Source organism: Peromyscus maniculatus, chromosome 6 (genome assembly GCF_049852395.1).
Source record: "Peromyscus maniculatus bairdii isolate BWxNUB_F1_BW_parent chromosome 6, HU_Pman_BW_mat_3.1, whole genome shotgun sequence".
In the NCBI taxonomy this organism is placed as follows: Eukaryota; Metazoa; Chordata; class Mammalia; order Rodentia; family Cricetidae; genus Peromyscus; species Peromyscus maniculatus.
This window is the reverse complement of record NC_134857.1, coordinates 75,398,655-75,418,668: the sequence shown is the minus strand read 5'-3', so window position 1 is coordinate 75,418,668 and position 20,014 is coordinate 75,398,655. Positions and strand designations below refer to the sequence as shown.

Genomic DNA, 20,014 nt, shown 5'->3' with positions numbered 1-20,014 from the left:
TGGGGTACACAAGACCTTATTTCAAAAACAAAATAACTACACCAGGCAACAGCAAGGTAAACTAGCTCAGTGGTAGAGCACTAGCCAGGAATGCACAAGGCCTTGTGTCTGAGCCCCACAGCCCTCCTCCACCACACACATACACTCCTCAAAACTGAGTAGCAAACAGTGGGTAAAAGAGCACCTACTGTCCTGGGTGCTTCTAAAGGAACCTTGTGTCTTTTATTTATTTATAAGTTTAGTTGTGTGTGTGTGTGTGTGTGTGTGTGTGTGTGTGTGTGTGTGTGTGTGTGTGTCTGTGTAATATGTATATGGGCACCACACTCATGTAGCGGTCAGGAGACAACTTGGTGGAATTGGTTTTCTCCTTCTACCTTTACGTGGGTTCTGGGGATCAAGCAAAGATAACTAGGCTCACAGACAAGTGCCTTTAACCACTGAGCTGTCTCACTGGTCCTAAAGCAGCAGTTCTATCCTACATATCAGATATATACATTACAGTTCATAACAGTAGCAAAATTACAGTTATGAAGTAGCAACAAAATAATGTTATGGTTGGAGGTCACCACAACATAAGGAACTGTATTAAAAGATCACAGCATTAGGAAGGTTGAAAACCACTGCCCTAAAGCAACCTTCTTTCAAAAACTGTTCCCAATCTTTTCCATCCAAAATTAGTTGTTATATGCTTAACTAAAATACAAAAACAGAAAAGCTTTTTCTGTTTTTGTATTTTAGTTAATTTTCTTTGTTTTTAGTTTTGTTTTGAGATAGAGTATCATTATGTAACCGAGAATGGCCTCATATTCTGCATCCTCCTAACCCGTCCCTTACTGAGTACTAGGATTTCAGGTATGAGCCACCATACCTCACTTATTTTTCCCATATTCTATCTTGCATTTTGTGTGTGTGTGTGTGTGTGTGTGTGTGTGTGTGTGTGTGTGTGTGTATGTGTAAGACTATCAGAGCTTGGAAACAACGGATGTGTTTTATCTATCTTTAGAGTCTATTGGCAATCACACAACAATGCCACATTCAAATCTAGTACTTAATGAATACTTTTAGAACTAAATTGTCTATGCATTCCAAGCCAAAGAAAGTATCAGTAACTTAGAAAAGAAGTAAGTTTAACAAAATGATTTTGAGAATACAAACAGAAGAGCTTAAGGAAAGCCAACAGTTTTCTTTTCTGGGGGTGTGGGGCTGTTTAAGACAGAATTTCTTTGTGTAGCCTTGGTTGTCCTGTCTCTCTCTGTAGCCCAGGTTGGCCTCCAGCTCATAGAGATCCGCCTGCCTCTGCCTCCTAGTGCTGGGATTAAAAGCGTGCACCACCACTGTCCCCAGCCGACAACAGTTTTCTTAACAACAGTGAAATCATTGGTCTTTGCCATAGTCCTTTACCTTCCAGAGAGGTTTGTTTTGTTTTGGTTTGGTGTGTGTACTTTTTTTTTAAGCCTGCTTATCAATAAAGATACATTGAGGTTGTTCTTCCAGAGGACCCAGGTTCAATTCCCAGAAATCACATGGTAGCACACAGCTATCTGTAACTACTAAGTTCCAGGGGATCCAACATCCTCACGCAGACATGAATGCAGACAAAACACCAATGCACATCAAATAAAATTAAATAAATTAAAAAAAAAAGTTACATCAGAAGAGAAGCTTTTAAAATTCAGAAAGCACAGGGTAGTGGTGGTGGTGTACATCTTTGATCTCAGTATTCTGGAAGCAGAAGCAGGTGGATCTCTGAGTTCAAGGCCAGCCTGATCTACAGAGTCAGTTTCAGCACAACCAGGGCTACACAGAGAAACCCTGTCTTGAAAAACCAAGAAGAAAAAACATACATCAATGCAAACAAATTTTTAACCTGCTTAGAACTTTCCTTGGGAAACACATAAAGTCACCATGGTTTGTGAACACTTGGTTCCCTGAGTGAATGAGAGGAGAGCTGTAACAGGCAATGGACACAACAGGTTCGTCTTCTCTTTACAGTGGTATTTCTACTCAAATTATCGAGACACTTTTAAAAGAAGTGTACATAGAATAGCAAGCCGACACAAGGAAAACTCAATTAAAGTGAGGTCAGGAACAGACAAGGAGGAGCAGAGACTAAGTCAATCCAGTTGATTTTACAAGAGAGACCCTGATGATAGACATTCGAACTCACCCCGATCGTCGCTTAATAGCCCTCTGTACAACAGCTCCTCCACCTTGAATCCCAGGTCCAGGGTTTCCAGAAGCAATGGTGGAACCTAGCGATGGTACATCTGATGTCATTTCTGTCAGGAAAGAATATCGTTAATATCCTCAACAATCAATGTCATGACGCTGACTAAAAACCATACTCACATCAGGGGTCATCACACAGTTAAGCAGGAGAGGTTAACTGCTAACTCCGATGACTTTAATTCAATATTTAGCATCTCCACGATGGAAAGAGAGAACTGACTCATAAGGTGGCCTCTGACCTCCACACATGCACTGTGACATCCCACAGTCATAGACACAAATAAATATATTTAAAAATTAAAAAAAGAAATAAATGCTCAAGCCAGGCCTAGTGGCAAACATCTGTAATCCCAGCATTTGAAAGACTGGAGAGAAGAAAACCAAGATTTAAAAGTCAGCCAAACACTGGTGGCTCACGCCCTTTATCCCAGCACTGAAGAGACAGGCAGATCTCTAAGTTCAAGGCCAGCCTGGTCTACAGAGTAAGTTCCAGAACAGGCAGAGCTGTTACATAAAGAACCAACTCTGTGTTGAAAAACCAAAGAGTTCAAAGTCATCTTCCTATACAAAGCAGACTTGGGGCTACCCTGGGCCACAAGAAAGGCTGACTTAAAAACTCCACAAAAACAAAAACAGGAGTTGTGGTGCATTCCTTTAATCCCAGCACTCAGGAGGCAGAGACAGGTAGATCCCTGAGTTCCAGGCCAACCTGATCTACAAATAAGAGTTCCAGGACAGCCAGGGCTACAGAGAAAAATCTTGTCTCAAAAAGCAAAACAAAAAAAGAAAGGTTCAAGCTATAGATAAAATCTCAATCATGTATTAGAAGACTCACATATTCAGAATAGACAATTTTAAATAAAAAATCATCAAGGTTTTAATTTAAAAAAAAATCACTGGTCATACTAAGAATCAGGAAAATCTCAAATGGAGGGAAGGTGTCAATTAACAGATGCTAACATTAAGATAATAGTTATTAGAATTATCTACTAAGTTTTGCAAGTAGCCATGATAAAAATTCTTCAGCAAGCAACTAAAAGAACATTTGAAACAAATGTTTAAAAAATTGCTTTAGTAAATAAAAACATAGGATATGGAAAAAAAAAACTGGAAACTTTGGAAATAAAAACTGTAAGAGGCCAGGTGTGGTGGTTCATTCCTATAATGCTTGCACTTAAGAGGCAAAGGCAAAAGGATTGCATGTTTGAAACCAGCCTATGCTATATGGCTAGTCTGAGGTCAGCATGGACTAACTTAATAATAAGACTGTCTCAAGAGGAAGGGGAAGACAAGGGTGGATGGAGGGGAGAAAGCAGGGAGTGTCTATATGGATATATGGGGATAGACACATGTACAATTCAAATCAAAATGTCCTAGGGTCCTATCAATAGAGAGTGGACATCAATGAAAATAAGCCAGAACTCGCCGGGCGGTGGTGGCGCACGCCTTTAATCCCAGCACTCGGGAGGCAGAGCCAGGCGGATCTCTGTGAGTTCGAGGCCAGCCTGGGCTACCAAGTGAGCTCCAGGAACGGCGCAAAGCTACACAGAGAAACCCTGTCTCGAAAAACCAAAAAAAAAAAAAAAAAAAAAAGCCAGAACTCTAAAAAAACCAACAAAATAAAAAAACACAACACAAACAACTAATCTGACCTGAGAGAAAACAGGTCAGGGCAAAGACAAACAGAAAAAAACTAACAGAACTTCAGATATCACGAGCTACAACAGAAGGAGCTAACATTTTGTCACAGGAGTCATGAAAAGATGAAAAAGAAAGCAGGGCTAAGACATCTGTGGAAAATCCCTAATTTTCACAACAAATGTAAACCTACAGAATCAAGAAGTTGTAGAAACTCCAAAATTGAAAGATCCACAGAAACCCATTCTAGCACACATCATAATTAAACTTCTGAAAACTCAGTCTAGAAAGATGGCTCCATGGGCAAGGGACAGGCTGCTGAAGAGCCTGGCCGGGCAGCCTGATCACCTGAGGTAGACACAAGTGGAAGGACAGAAGCAACGCAGGCAAGCTGTCCTCTCTCTTTAGACTTGCCACACACACACACACACACACACACACACACACACACACACACACACACACACACACACTTGCTCCGTAAGAAAATAAATGTAAAGAAAACTGTAAAGAAGCCAATGACAGGAGCTGCAAATTAGTCCAAAACTAGCCTTTACCAACAGGTAAACTGGAGTGAGTTAGGGAGAAAGAAGACTCAGTCAAGTGTTTACATCTGTGGTAGCCTGAATGTAACTGGCCCCCAGAATCGCACAGAGAGTGGCACTATTTGGAGGTGTGGCTTTGTTGGAGTGGGTGTGGCCTTGTAGGAGGAAGTGTATCACTGGGGGGCAGGTTTTGAGGTTTCCTATGCTCAGAATACTGCCCAGTGTCTCAGTCAACTTCCTGTTGCCTGCAAGATGTAGGACTCTCAGCTGCCTCTCCAGTACCATGTCTGCCTGCATCCCACCATGCTTCCTGTCGTGATGATAATGGATTAACCCTCTGAACTGTAAGCCAGTCCCAATTCAATGTTTTCCTTAAAGAGTTGTGGTGGTCTTCGTGTCTCTCCACAGAAATAAAATCCTAACTAATACAATCGCACAAAGATAAGGACCCGAGTTCAGATCCCCAGCACTGATGTAAAAGCTGAGAGGTAAAGACAAGTAGACAATCTGGCCACCCAGTTTCATTTACTTGGTGAGCTCCAGGCCAATGAGACCCTGTCTCAAATAGCAAAGTGAACGCCTCCTAAGGAACAACACCTGAGGTTGTCTGCTGATTCATGTGTACACAAGTACGGAAGAACTCACATAAGCAAATGTTAAAATCAATTTTAAAGGGAAACTGACATCATTCCAAACTGTTATTTATTCCTTCCTGGGACAAAGCTAACAAAACTAGACAGTAAACTAACAACACTAAATGCAATTAGTTATTATTCTTTCCAGTCTTCAACACATTTGCGTCCGAGACCACCTAGAGCAACTCTTGACTGACTGAAATAATACTAATATTTCCATTCAAGTTAGAGCTTCTTGTCTATAATTGCAGCACTCAGGAGGATGGCCACAAATCCTAGGCCAGCTTGGACTACACAGTGAGTTCTAGGGCAGCCTGGGCTACAACAGTGGGAGACTGTCTCATAAATATATAAAAAAAATAAATTTACACCCAATGCCCTCCTGGCCCTGAGGTTGACAGTCTGGTGCCAGGCTCTGAATACGCCAGTTCTCTGGTGTATCTACTTGTCCTCCAAGGTGTCTTTTTTCCCCTTGCTCTACTTAAGGATAAGAATGACTTTTTCCTCTTTGTCTTCTTCATATCTCCTCCTCCTGACAGTGCTGAGATCTCCAGCTTGCCTATCCTGCTCTTTTCTTACTGACTCTAATAAACTATCCCTTTTGAGTGCAGGGTTTTTTTCTAAAGATTTATTTATTTATTATGTATACAGTGTTCTGTCTGCATGTATGCCTTCATGACAGAAGAGGGCACCAGATCTCATTACAGATGGTTGTGAGCCACCATGTGGTTGCTGGGAATTGAACTCAGGTCCTCTGGAAGAGCAGCCAGTGCTCTTAACCTCTGAGCCATCTCTCCAGCCCGAGTACATGTTTTTTAAAGATTTATTTTTAACTGAGGGGGGAGATATGTGCACGTGAGTGCAGTTGCCTGCTGAAGCAGAAAGAGGGTGTTGGATGCCCTGTAGTTGAAGTCACAGACAGTTATGAGTCACCTGATATGGGCCTTTGAAACCAAGCTCAGCTCCTCCACAAGAGCAATACATGTTCTTACCCAGGGAGGCATCTCTCTAGCCTCTTGAGTCTGTTATCCATGAGTCCTTGCTAAAGTGACCCACCCACCCTGAGTCACATGGGGCCATGGGTATGGCTCAGCCAGAAGAATGCTTGCCTAGAATGCTGGAGGCCCTGGGTGTATTGATGCACTCCTGTAATCTGCCAGCACTCAGAGGCTGGGGGCCAAAGTCATCCCCAGTTACAGGAGCCCCTGCCTCAACAAAAGAAACACCGTGGGCACATTAATCAAAAGAAAGTAGGACTACAACAGGCTTAGAGGCCCTGCTGGATGACTTCATGTCAAATTGACACAAGCCAGAGTCGCAGGGAGAGAGAACCTCAGCTGGGAAAAGGTCCTCACTAGATGGGCATGTAGGCAAGCCTGTGGAGCATTTTCTTAATTAGTGATTGATATGGGAGAGCCCAGCCCACTGCAGGCGATGATGGGCTGGTGATCCTGGGTGCTGTAAGAAAGCGGGCTGAGCAAGCCATGGCAGAGCAAGCCAGTGAGCAGAATTCCTTAGTGGCTTGTGCTTGAGTTCCTGCCTTGACTTCCTCCAGTAATGGGCTGTGATGTGGGTGTGGAAGCGTAAGCTGAAATACTTTCCTCCCCAAGTCGTTTTGGTTACAGAAGGTGTTTTTATTCAAGTACCAGAAACCCTACCTAAGAGAGTCGTTATTTTTGCAATGGCGGATGCCAGCCCTTGCTTTAACTAAAAGTAGGAAGCAAGTCTGGCATCTCCACCTTCACTTTGTCTCTCTGTCTACTTTACAGGTGCTAAGGACAGCTGGTCTTTAATCTGTCCTCTTGAGTCACCCTGGATTCCAGCAAAAACAAGATCAATTTCTTTAGGATAAAGAACTGAAACTATCCCAAAGCTGACACTGGGTAGATTACCCATCGAATTAGAACAATTACCTGTGATGAAGAGGCTACACCCAGAATAACTATCTTGTGGGATCCACATTGATCCAGTCCAGCAACAATTTAATTCGACCACCTGGCAGGACCTGAGACAATGAGATGCTGTGACCAGGAGGCTGAGTCTCTTGCCTAGTGTCCTAAATGTTCTATTTAAACCTAAAGCTCATGTCAGTGCAGTGCAAAGACTTAAGGGGTCACTGGACCCTTTTATCTGTTCCTTTTCCCAAAGTGGCCACAGAATAAATCTGCTTCTGCATCATTATTTGTCAATTAATTGGTGCATTGTAAAAGGTGACTGAGCCTAGCCAGCTGACACTAAGAGAGCCCAAGCCTTTGTCCTAAAAGTTTTGGTTACAGGAATGGCTAGATTACAAATAAATCTGATAAAGCAGCAAATAAAATTTATCTACACCTACACTTCAGGACATTACACAGTGGACTGAGAATCCCCCAACAATAACACAACAACGCACATAAACTAAACATGATGGGTAAAATGTGTTGTAAAATCTGACACAACTAAAAGGAAAAAAAATCCTATCTGGAGCTCTACACATCCTTCTCTTAACAACTGAAAGAACAACTGGGAAATCTGCAAAGAAACGGGAAGGAAACATCTCTAACTAGAACCATTCAATACTTAGAGAAACACCCACCCAAACCAAAGATACACATTCTTGTCAAGTGTCCCTGAAACGTGCTAAGACACTGACAAGATGAGGATCCACAAGACAAACTTCAGAAAGTCTAGAGCCAGGCCTGTGGTACACCTTTAGTCCCAGCACTACGGAGGCCAAGTCTAGGCTCATCTGATCTGCACAGACCAGTCAATACAACAAAAATAATAAAAAAAAGATGGGAAAATCTCCTCCAACTTGGAAAAGAAACAACACAATTAATGAATGAGTCAGTCTCAAGGAAAATGTTACAGGAAGCTTAACAAAACGCAAGTGAAGCAAGTGCTCCCTTGCAGCCATCCTCTTCTAGGCGCCACGTTGGTGGCTCACAACCATAACTAACTCTAGCTCCAGAGGATCTGATCCTCACCTGCTCCCCAAGGGCACTGCACTCACAAGCTCATACATAGATATGCACAAGTACAAAAAAACAAAAATATACTATAGAGCTGACAAGGTAAGATGGCTCAGAGAGGAAAAGTACCAGCCATGCAAATCTGACAAAAGTTCCACCCCCAGAACCCAGAACAGGAGAGAAATGACTCTCAAAAGCTGTCCTCTGTACACACCAGCACACATACACACACAGAGACAGACGAACAGAAAGAAAGAAAGAGAATAATAATAAATAAATAAAGCTGGGCCCCGGTGGCGCACGCCTTTGATCCCAGCACTCAGGAGGCAGAGGCAGGTGATTTCTGAGTTCGAGGCCAGCCTGGTCTACAGAGCGAGCTCCAGGACAGCCAGGAATACACAGAGAAACCAATCATTAAGCTTTAACTTCAAAAGCCCAGAGGGGGGAGGGCCCAAAGTAAACAAACAAAAGAAAAGAAATTGCTGGGCAGTAGTGGCTCACACCTTTAATCCCAGCACTGGGAGGCAGAAGCAGGTGGATCTACAAAGCGAGTTCCAGAACAGCTAGGACTATTATTACATAGAGAAACCCTGTCTCGAAAAACCAAAAAACCAAAAACCAAAAAAAAAAGGGGGGGGGCTGGAGAGATGGCTCAGAGGTTAAGAGCACTGGCTGCTCTTCCAGAGGTCCTGAGTTCAAGTCCCAGCAACCACATGGTGGCTCACAACCATCTGTAATGAGATCTGGTGCCCTCTTCTGGCCTGCAGACATACATGCAAGCAGAATACTGTATACATAATAAATAATTAAAATCTTAAAAAACCAAAAAAAAAAAAAATTAAAAAAAGACCAAAAGTCAATGAATTTCTAAGTGGAAAACAATAAAAAACAAAAAGCTGGTTTTTTGAACAGATCAATAAAATTGACCCAACCTCTAATAAAAGGGGGAAACCCAATATAAATGTAACTGACTCAATATGAAAATAGATGTAGCCGGGTGGCGGCGGCGGCAGCGGCGGCAAGATCCAGGAAAGGCGCAAAACTACACAGAGAAACCCTATCTCGAAAAACCAAAAAAAGAAAAAGAAAAGAAAATAGATGTAATAGTTCTCTAAGGAAACTAAATTCCTAGTTTTACAATCCCCCAAAAAGAAATGTCCAGGTCCAGATTATTTTACTATGGATTTAATCAAACATGTAAAGAATTAACACCAACTCTACATAGTTTCTTCCAGAAAATATTTGGATGGGATATTCCCTCCCATCTCATTTTACTGATGAATCTAGTATTAACCTGATATCAAAACAAGACAATCAGTAAAAAACATACAAAATTATAGACTAATATTCTCCCTGAAAACATACTAAAATACTTAACAAAAGATTACCAAAAAAAATTTAGCCATACACAAAGCAGGTATGCTGGCACACATAAAATCCCAAAAGTCAGGAAATCAAGGTAGGAGAATAAGGACTCGGGTAAATAGAATGAAGAGTAAGCCAGGAAGACACCTGGTACCCACCTCTGCCCTCTGCACTCCCACATATGAGCACACATACTAAGAATCAGGAGAGCTCTGCCAGCCTCTTTAGCCTGGCTTATATGAGTAATGGCTTTGTCAATTTCCCATGGGTCTGAGGCCTTGGAAGCCTCAACATGGCCAGGCCTACATCAACAATGCACATTCACTCAGGACTTCCTCTGCTCCTTACACATGGCAGCTCAGTCTATAACTCTAGCTCCAGGGGACCCAATACCTCTTCTGACCTCCAAGGGTACCTGCACTCACGTGTGTGCACCCACACACACATATTTAAAAATAAAATCTTTAAAAAACAAAATTACCAGGTGTGGTGGTGCATGTCTTTAATATCAGCACTCAGGAGGCAGAGGCAGGTGGATTTCTTTGAGTACTAAAGCAGCCTGGTCAACATAGTAAATTCCAGGCCAGACAGAGCTACAGAGTGAGACCTTGTCTCGAAAACGCAAAGCTGATGGAACTGTGTGTACACACACATACGTATATGTCTACGAGCTTGAACTTAAGATTTGCTGCTATTAATCCACAATACTGATTCTCCCTTCATGGGAAATGATTAAGCTAAATATATATGAAAAGGCAGTGAGTTGAGGGAATTTTCTGACTGAAATCACTTATTTTGTCTGTAGTGCAGGCCTGTAATTCTAGCACTGAGGAGGCAGAGGTAGAAGAATCAAGCAAGTTCAAAGCAGCCTGGTCTTCACAGGAAGTTTTAAGCCAGCTAAGCTACACAGTTAGGACTCAGTCTCAGAAAAAAGAAAAAAACAAGTGTAAGCCACTACCATACCCAGCTTAGAAACCATCTGGTGGTTGGAGGGAGGGTGGGGTTTGCACTGTACTGGGGATTAAACTCAGGCTTTTGTATCTGACAAGCCAGGCTCTACGAACTGAGCTGTCTCCCTGGCCTATTTTTATTATTTTTTTTTTAAGACAGGACCTCACCCTAGCTATGGCTGACTTGGAATTCATGGAGCTCAGCTAGGTGCTTGCCTGGCACGCATGAAGCTCGGGGCTTAAGCCCAATAAAGCTGGAGTGATCGCACATAAGTATAACGCCACCACTATGGAGGTACAGAGAATCTGCAACTTCAACTTTATCCTTAGCTACATAGTAAGATCAAGGTCAACCTGGTATTTGAGAGCCTGTCTCAAGAAAAACTTACTTTGGTCATCCAACTACAGTGAAAATGAGAAAATACAAAAGTTAAAAGATTATGTAAAGAGATGTAATTTTGTTTTATTTGTAATTTATTTGGTAAGTAGAAGAGGCTTCGTGATATAGAAAATAAGAACTGCTGAGATAGTTCAGGGGTTAAGAAAATTGGCTATTCATCCAAAAGACCCAGGTTCAATTCCCAGCACCCACATGGCAGCTCACAACTGTTTCTAACTCCAGTTCTAGGGAACCTCCTCTTTTTACCTCTGAAGGCTTCTAAACCCATATGGTGCACAGACATATACTTAGGCATACAGATACACATACAACAAGTATTTGAAAAATAAGTAATACAGTGAGTAACCAACAAAATAGAAAATTTTGTTTGGTACACAGAGAAAATTAATAAATGTTTAGTAAATATGTTCATTTCTATCTCTAGGTTTTTTTTCCTTGTTGTGAAATGAAAAGGGTTATGGTGGTATTTTATTTGTACTGAAATGTGATTTTATTTGTATGTTAATAAATAAAGTTGCTTGGGGGTCAGAGCTAATAGCAAGCCATAGCGGAGCTGGACGTTTTCGTGGCGCACGCCTTTAATCCCAGCACTTGGTAGAAGAGCTAGGTAGATCTCTGTGTAGTCAAGGATACAGCCAGCATTGGAGACACACGCCTTTAATCTCAATACCATAGAAGACCTGGAGGGCTGTACATACAGGCAGTGACAAGGCAGTCATGTGTTTGGGTTTACAACCAATGAGAAGGCAGAACAGAAAAACTATATAAAGAAAAACACACAGGAAGTAGGTCCTTTTTTGGAGAGGTCTCTTGGCTAGCTGCAGCAGGTGGGTAAGGCTCTTAGCTCTGATCTCTTGGCTTTCTTCTTTGCATTGGTTCTGTATTTCTTATTTAATAAGACAGTTGGTTACATCTACAAAGGGTTATCTTTGTTTTTATTTTCTTCTTCTTCTTTTGGTTTTTGAGACAGGATTTCTTTGTGTAGCCTTGGCTATGTAGACCAGGCTGGCTTTCAACTCACAGATCTATCTGCCTCTGCCTCCCTTGTACTAGGATTAAAGGCATGCACCACCACTGCCTGGCTTGTTTCTGTTTTGAGACAGGGTCTCACTGTCTAGTTTTGTCTGGCCTTGGAATGTCCAGCTCTTTGCAGGCATTGAAGCCCTCTCAGAGACACCACCATTAATCCCTGCACTGTGAGATTCCAAGATGGAAAGATTGCTAGGGGTGGCTAACTGCCAGCCTAGCCAAAACACCCAAGCCCCTTGTCTCAAAGAAAAATAGCAGAGTGACACAGTAAGATGATCAAGTTCTGGGCTAGAGAGATGGCTTGATGGTTAAGAGCACTGGCTGCTTCCAGAGGACCTGGGTTCCAGAGAACCTGGGTTCAATTCCCAGCACCCACATGGCCACACACAATTGTATGTAACCTCAGTTCTAGGGGATTTGACACCCTCACAAAGACATACATACATGCAGGCAAAACACTAATACACATAAAATAAAAATAAATAAATCATTTTTAAGGTCAGAAACAAACTTTATTTACACAGGGATAATAAAGATATCAATAACTCAAATATTGAGTAATTCCACTTTGGGTTGGCTACAAGTTCAAGCCTCACCAATCCTGTTTTATGACAGTTCAAGACTACAGTTTGTACTTTCCATCAGATCTGCAGTAGTCTTGAAACTTGCAAAGATTCAGTACACTGTCTGTAGCTTGTTGAACAGCAACAGAAGAGATGATGTACTCGGTAGTCAGTCTCTCACAAAAAAGACATTATATCCCAGTTCTGTTAAAGCGCCAGTCAGTAAGGCCCATAAGGGAATGAAGACATAGGACAGGTTCATGGTAGTAAACTGTTCCCGTTTAGCACACAGTGCGAGGCAGAAGGCTAACTTAAGTAACATTGCAATGAGGTACCAGGCTTTCTTTTTAATGTTATGCGACCCATGTCAGGGGTCAAAGCCAGACTTACACCGTCCAGCCATCTTCACAATCAGCATGACGGGAAGGGTAGTGTCAAATATCCAGACTGGAATAAGTATGAGGAACCAGTTCCAAAGTGCCTTCTCATCCACTGTCAACACCAACATGATCAGGAAGAGCAATGTGAAAAGCCAGGTGAGGAGTACACTCTGAGCCAAGGACATTCTCATTTAAACCGTTTCAAGAGGCTGTTTCTGGGCTGAAATAAGGGAGATACCCCCTGGTAGCGCGGCTGGCGGGAGAGCCGAGAGGGCAGCGAAGGTCCGGAAATCCGCCAGTTTGGATCCTGGCCCTCTTCCACACTCCCCCACCCCCCATTAAATTCTTAGCCCTTCACATGATAATTAAGGAGAAGATACAGTTCCACCTCTCAAATAAATAATTTTTTACAATTCCCAAGTTCAGGAAGAAATCCTGCCTCAAAGGAATAAGACAGAGTTACTGAGGTGGACATCCAATGCTTTCTGGCCTGTGCACAAATGCACATATGTGCATACACTATACAGCTACACCTCCTCCACACACACACACACCAAAAACAGAAAGCTGACAGTGCCTAAGGAAGGAACTGACCTCTGGCCTCAATTTGGACTTGTGCACACATATGTTCAAGCATACACACACAAGAGAACAAGCTGTGATTGCTCACACCTGTAATGCAAACACTTAAAAGTTGAGGCAGAAAGTTCATTGTAAGTTCCAAACCAGCCTGAGCTATAGTGTGAGACCATGTTTAAAAATTAAAAGAAAAAAATTCATTCATTTAACTAATAAAAGGTTGGGAGCCAAGACTGGGTAGCTGAAGAGATGGTTCGGCTGTTAGGAGTGCTTCTTGTTCTTGTAAAGGACCCAGGTTTAGTTCCTAACACCCACGCAGCAGCTCACAGCTGCCTGTAACTCCAGTTCCAGTGTCTGACTCCCTCTTCTGACTGACTCGGGCTCCTACATGCATGGGATGTGTATACAGATACTCAAGCACAGACACATATAATAAATGTTTTTAAAAGGAAAGCATATGTAAGATGGGCAAGGTGACAAACTCCTTTAATCCCAGCACTGGAGAGGCCAGCCTGCTCTACAAATCAAGTTCCAGGAGAGCCAGGGCTGTTACACAGAGAAACCATATCTTGAAAAACAAAATCCAAATCATTAAAATTCCTTTTTAAAAAATAGTTAGCCGGGCGGTGGTGACGCACACCTTTAATCCCAGCACTAAGGAGGCAGAGGCAGGTGGATCTCTGTGAGTTCGAGGCCAGTCTGGGCTACAGAGTGAGTTCCAGAAAATGCATAAAGCTACAAAGAGAAACCTTGTCTGGGGAGGGAAAAAGGGAGGAGGTGGGATGGTCTAAGGATGCATGCAGTTCAATGCCTGTCATAAGAACATGGGTTCAATCCCAAGTGTGACCATTTAGAAAAAAAATCTTGACATCTGAATTTCACACTGCTTGAATTATTTATCATATCTAAAAAAAAAAAAGGAAATAAAACTTCTAACTGATGCTTTTAAAGCTCTAATTTAATAGATAAAAGTTATACTTATATACTTAAAGAATTCTTTTCTTTTTCTTGGCCTCACAAGGTGGCCTATCAGTTAAAAGCACTGGCAATTCTTGCAGAGGATCTGGGTTTGATTCCCAGCACCCTCATGGTGGCTCACAACCATCTGCATCTCCAGTTCGGATGTCCTCTTCCACCTCTGTGGGCACTGCACACATGTGGTGTACTTACATGTAAGCAAAGCACTCATACACATAAATTTTTAAATAAATAAATAACTCTTAGAGGGGAAAAAAAGCAGCATTGCTACAGAAGCCTAAGAACCCAAGTTCAACCTCAGGACCCCACAGGATGGAAGAAGAGAACTGAATCTTACAAGTTATCCTCTGCTGGTCGTATACAGCCCCAATATTTACAAATAAATAAATAAATAAATAAATAAATAAATAAATGTTCGATTTTTAGGGTCTTCCTAGGCTGGTATGGTGCTGCATACCTGTAGTCCCAGCACTTGGGAGGTAGAGGTAGGAGGATTGAACTCCTGGTCATTCTCAGCTACAAAACAGAGCTCCAGATCAGCCTGAGCTACATAAGACCCTGGATCAAAAGAAATAAAATCGTGCTGGGCATTCAGGGGGCAGAGGCAGTTGGATCTCTCTGAGTTCAAAGCCATCCTAGTCAATATAATGAGTTTTACGCCAGCCAGAGCTATATAGCAAGACTGTCTCAAAAACAAAAACAAAAAAGGTACAAATAAATAAAATGGGCTGGGAATGGGGCGGCTGATAGCGAAAGGGCTTGTGGCACGAGTGTGAAGACCCAGGTTCAAATCCCCAGAACCCATGTAAGAACTGTTACAGTAGTGTGTGTCTGTGACCAGTGTTCCTGCTGTGAGGTGGGAGCCAGAGACAGGTGCATCCCTAGAAGCTACGCTATTCTGCTATACACAACAGTGAATAATAAAGAGACTGGAGGTGAGGAGACTGGACATTGTCCTTCGACCTCTATACACATTCTGACACACACACACACACACACACACACACACAACACACACAACACACACACACACACGGCTGGGAATAGAACTCAGTGCTGGAGGTTTGCACAGCATATAAGGAGTCCTAAGTTTAATTCCTAACACCAAAAGAAAGTATAGTATCATTAGAGACTTTTGAAAAACTACATTATATGTGTGTGCACAACAGCACACGTGAGGGCAGAGGACCTACAGAAGTCAGCTCTCTCCGGCTACCATGGGGTCCACAATTGGAACTCAGGTAGTCAGGCCTGTCAGCAAATGATTAACCCACCGAGCCATCTCAAAGAGACCTTATGGATATGGTGGTTGTGCCCACATGTATGTCTGTGTATCACATGCATATCTGGTGCCCACAGAGGCCAGAAGAGGACATTAGATCTCCTGAAACTGTAGTTAGAGATGGTTGTGTGAAACCATGTGGGTGCTGGGAATTGAACCTGGATCCTCTACAAGAAAGCCAGTGCTCTTAACCATTGAGCCATCTCTCCAGCACCACCTAGCACACAAATTAACATGTTCAAGAATGTTTCCAACCCTAAATATTAACTTAAATGAAGCTCAGAAAGAAAAGTGTTTGTTTTTTTGTTTTGGTTTGGTTTGGTTTTTCAGAACAAGGTTTCTCTGTGTAGCTTTTGGAGCCTATCCTGGAACTCACTTTCTAGACCAGGCTGGCCTCGAATTCACAGAGATTCACCTGCCTCTGCCTCCTGAGTGTTGGAATTAAAGTCATGCACCACCACAGCCTGGTCTTTTAATTTGTTTGTTTGGCCTCAAGCTGTGACAATCTCATGCCTCAGTCTCCCACAGACTGGAATTACAGGCATAAGCATGAGAGAATCATTTCTGGAGAGTTGACCTCTGACCTCTACACTGCAAACCACAACACATACATATACACACACAATAATACTTCTTAAAAATTATTTATTTTATGTGTATTGGTGTTTGCCTGCATGTATGTCTGTGTGAGGGTCTCGGATCCACTGGAACTGGAGTTACAGACAGCTGTGAGCCGCCATGTGGGTGCTGGGGACTGAAGCAGGGTCTGCCTGAAGAGCAGCCAGTGCTCGTAACCGCTGAGTCATCTCTCCAGCCCCACAACAGTACTTAAAAAGAAGTTTTTCTCAGGCATTTGAAGATAAAACTAACAAGAATTGCAAAGAAATATAATCAGAACTCACTTAAGCAAAAATAGAATAGAAAATTTTCAAAGGTCCAGGCGGTGGTGGCATGCCTTTAACCCCAGCACTTGGGAGGCAGAGGCAGGTGGATCTCTGAGTTCAAAGGCAGCCTGGTCTACAGAGTGAGTTCCAGGACAGTAAGGGCTACACAGGAAAACCCTATCTTGAAAAGAAAAAAATTAAAAATTAAAAAATGATGTCCCTGGTCTCTAAAACTGACCTAAGGAAATAAACCATGATAATTCCATAATGGCTGGGTGTTAAACCTAATATATAATCTTAGCATTAAGGAGGCAGAGGCAGAAGGATCAAGGTAAGTTCGAGGACAGCCTGGCCTACATAAAAATAAGTTCCAGGCTAGCCTGGTCTCAAGAGGGCAGGAAATTTGACACAAGAACCATTTACTTTCTTTTCATTGAGCATAGTACATTTCCCATAATATGTCTCTTCAGTCATGGATCTCATTTTCCAAAATTCAACAGGTTACTAAAAAATCACAGCACAGCCTCTATTTGACACCAAAGGGGAAAGAAACAACAGCAGAAAGGCATTCTTTTCTGACAATTGTCATGTGCCAGGAACAAGGAATCAGCAAGTTGGAACCGATGGAATAAAGGACAGGAGGGCAGATAATGGAGACAACAGTGGATCAGCCCACTGGGTGGGGGTGTGGTGGTTCTCTGCCCAAGCCTATAACCCCGGCACCCCAGAGACTGGGATAGCCCTGGCTACATAGGGACATCAGCTACAGCAGGAACAAGGATTGCTTTCTATGCTTTCACTAACAGCAGCCTGGAGAGCGGCCCTTCGCTCAGGCAGACTCAGCATTCCTGACTGTACTCAAAGAGATTTCAGGACAAGCAGTATGATACAAATTAAAGTTTGTTTAAAGCAATTATAATACAGATTTCAAGCACAGGGGTTTAAAAAGAAAAAGAAAAGGGGCTCAGGAAAGAGAAGACATCCTAGAGTGTGAGTTCCGGCTTACTACAGGAAACCAACAATTTAAGGTCTTAGAAGATTCTTGTGAATCGCAGGCTAGGTCTCAAAGGTTTGCTAAGAACCCACTCCTCCTCTTTTTATTTTACTGGTTTGCCTTTTTTTGTTTGTTTTTTGACAAGGTCTCACTATGTAGCCTGGAACTCACTGAGTAGGCCAGGATGGTCTTGAACTTGGACATCCCCCTGCCTCTGCAAAGATTAAAGGAGTTCAGAAGTCCTCCTCTTCTTTTGGTAAATACAATTATAGGATGACTCAACACCAGGAGCCAGGCAGGTTACAGAGGGTTCAGAACATGCCCTTGTATCACAAAGGCAGACTCCAGTGAGACTTCTGTCTGGAAAACTCAAGTTTTCAAGCTGGGAAAGGAGAAAAGGCCTTAGCAAATGTAATAATGTCTTTAGCCAGATTGTGAAAGGGCTCCTTTCCCTTCCCATGTCCCCATAATTTTCTTTCTTTCTATCCTGCATCAGGGAGATGCCATCTCCAAAAAATAAAATGCAATCTCAAAATTGAAGAAGAAAGCAATCAAATGAAAATAAACAAAATCAACTGTTTCCGTCAAGTGGTGGTAGCACACGCCTTTAGTCCCAGCACTAGGGAGCCAGAGGCAGGCAGATCTCTGAGTTCAAAGCCAGCCTCATCTAGAAAGCAAGTTCCAGAACAGTCAGGACTACACAGAGAAATCCTGCCTCAAAACACCAAAAACCAACCAAACAAAATAAAACAACAACAACAAAAAAAAAAATAATAACTGTTTCATTAAAAGGATTTCTTCACCTTATTAAAAGAAATTTGCAAGTTTATATACAGTGACACAAGCCTGTAATGCCAGCACTTGTGGAGACAGAAAAGGATCATTGCAAGTTCAAGGCCAGCCTGATCTACCTACATAGAAAGCTCCAGGCTAGCCTCTCAAATAGCCCTACTCAGAAAAAAATGACAGAAAAAAAAATTACTATTCCCTGCTTAGACACTTAGGCTAATAATGATCAGGAAATGAAAATCTGGTCAAGAGACTGTCATTCGGGTGACTTGTTTAAAAACAGAACAAATAAGCAAATAAGACAGCCCCACCCACACAGCTGGAAAAGCTCCTGACTTACTAAAATCTGTTTATCTGTGGCACTTCTTAGTGAAACACGGTGCATTCTGAGGAGTTGTATAAGGATTTTGCAATGTGTGATCAGTTTGAAATCGTGTTTATTCGCTAACTCAGACATGGGCTACTTTACTACACGATCTGGTTTTCCCTAACACTTTCCAATTGTATACTTTGTATCCTAGGATTCAGCAATCACTCCAATAGAATCCTGACTACTTAATTCATCTTTTCTTCATGTAAACAATGATTTAGGATTAAGGAACTGATATTTAGGAGCTGAAGGGAAGGTTCAATGCTTAGGAGTGTGTGTTGTTCTTGTAGGACCTGAGGTCAGTTCCCAGCATCCACATCTTATGGCTTACAACTCTGCTCCAGGGATCCAACACTTTATTCTGGAATCCTCCCACACCTGCACTCATGTGTAAACATTCCCATTTACATAACTTTTAAAACTTAAAAAAATATATATTTTTTTAAAAACTGGTATTGGCACATGATCTCTGTAAGAGTTTGAGTCCAGCCTGCCTATATAGTGAATTCTAGAACAGCCAGGGCTATGTAGAGAGAGCTTGTTTCAGAAAGAAAAAAAAAAATGCTGTTTCCAGAAATAATGGGAAAACAGTACATTTCGCAGTGATTCACCATTGTATACAAACCTGCTACTCAGAGATATGAACTAAGTAAAATTTAAATTTCAATATGAGACATCAGAGACCACCACACTCCTCTCCCCAACCCTTACTTTCTAAAAAGCTGTGAAGATACAAAGTTCTGGGAAATTGGGGATTTACTTTGTCAGAGAATGTCAAGATAAATCAGGCCCACTAAAATGGAATACTTCATAAGAAGTAATTGTAATGTAGTAAAAAGAGGACTGGGCAGTCAGGTGAGGTGGGTCATGCCTGGTAATTCCAGTAGTGGGAAAGCTAAGACAAGCAATCGCAGCGGTTCGAGGCCAACCTGGGACGACCATGTCTCAAAATAACAGAAATAAGGGGGGGGGGGGGGGGAGGATGTCCACAGACAAATGGCATGGAACCTTTTTCTGAAAGAATAGGAACTGCTTCACCTCGACCTAAAAGGTTTAAAAATGGGTTCTGGATAAAGACCTGTCCTGAAATACAACCATTACCCAAACCTCTGCCGTAGGCAGCAGACTCTGAAAAACGTCAACTCCAAGTTTCAAAGTACAGCCCGAGGGGGAGGGTGGCGGGTGGGAGTTACCCGCCGCAAGAATCTGAGCAGATACTTAAAGAACCAAGTTTTACATTAAAGTAAACCTTTCCAACTGTGAAATCAAGACCTCGTGAAACATCAATGTTTACGTTCACAGCCCCGATTACTCGCAGTAAACCAAAGCCACTTCGCCCAGTTACTTCTTGGACCTCAGGGGACGTCAGCGGGCAGCGGGTTAAAAGACCTCGGCCCTCCCAAACGGCCCCGGCAGAGGGAAGGCGGCCCACCCCAGCCCCTCCGCTGCCCGG

At 42.4% G+C, this 20,014-nt stretch overlaps 1 protein-coding gene and 1 pseudogene across 3 annotated transcripts in view; both read right to left on the bottom strand.

The window, feature by feature from the left end:
- Arnt (aryl hydrocarbon receptor nuclear translocator) overlaps positions 1-20,014 on the bottom strand; it is an 81,675-nt gene that overhangs the window by 58,148 nt on the left and 3,513 nt on the right. For all 3 annotated transcript variants that reach the window (XM_016001096.3, XM_006982541.4, XM_006982542.4), the window contains exon 2: positions 2,168-2,279. In XM_016001096.3, the coding sequence (XP_015856582.1) occupies positions 2,168-2,277 (110 nt within the window). In that variant the 5' untranslated portion in view covers positions 2,278-2,279. The remainder of the gene's footprint in view (positions 1-2,167; positions 2,280-20,014) is intronic.
- On the bottom strand, positions 5,253-20,011 carry LOC143273912 (transmembrane protein 60-like; annotated as a pseudogene).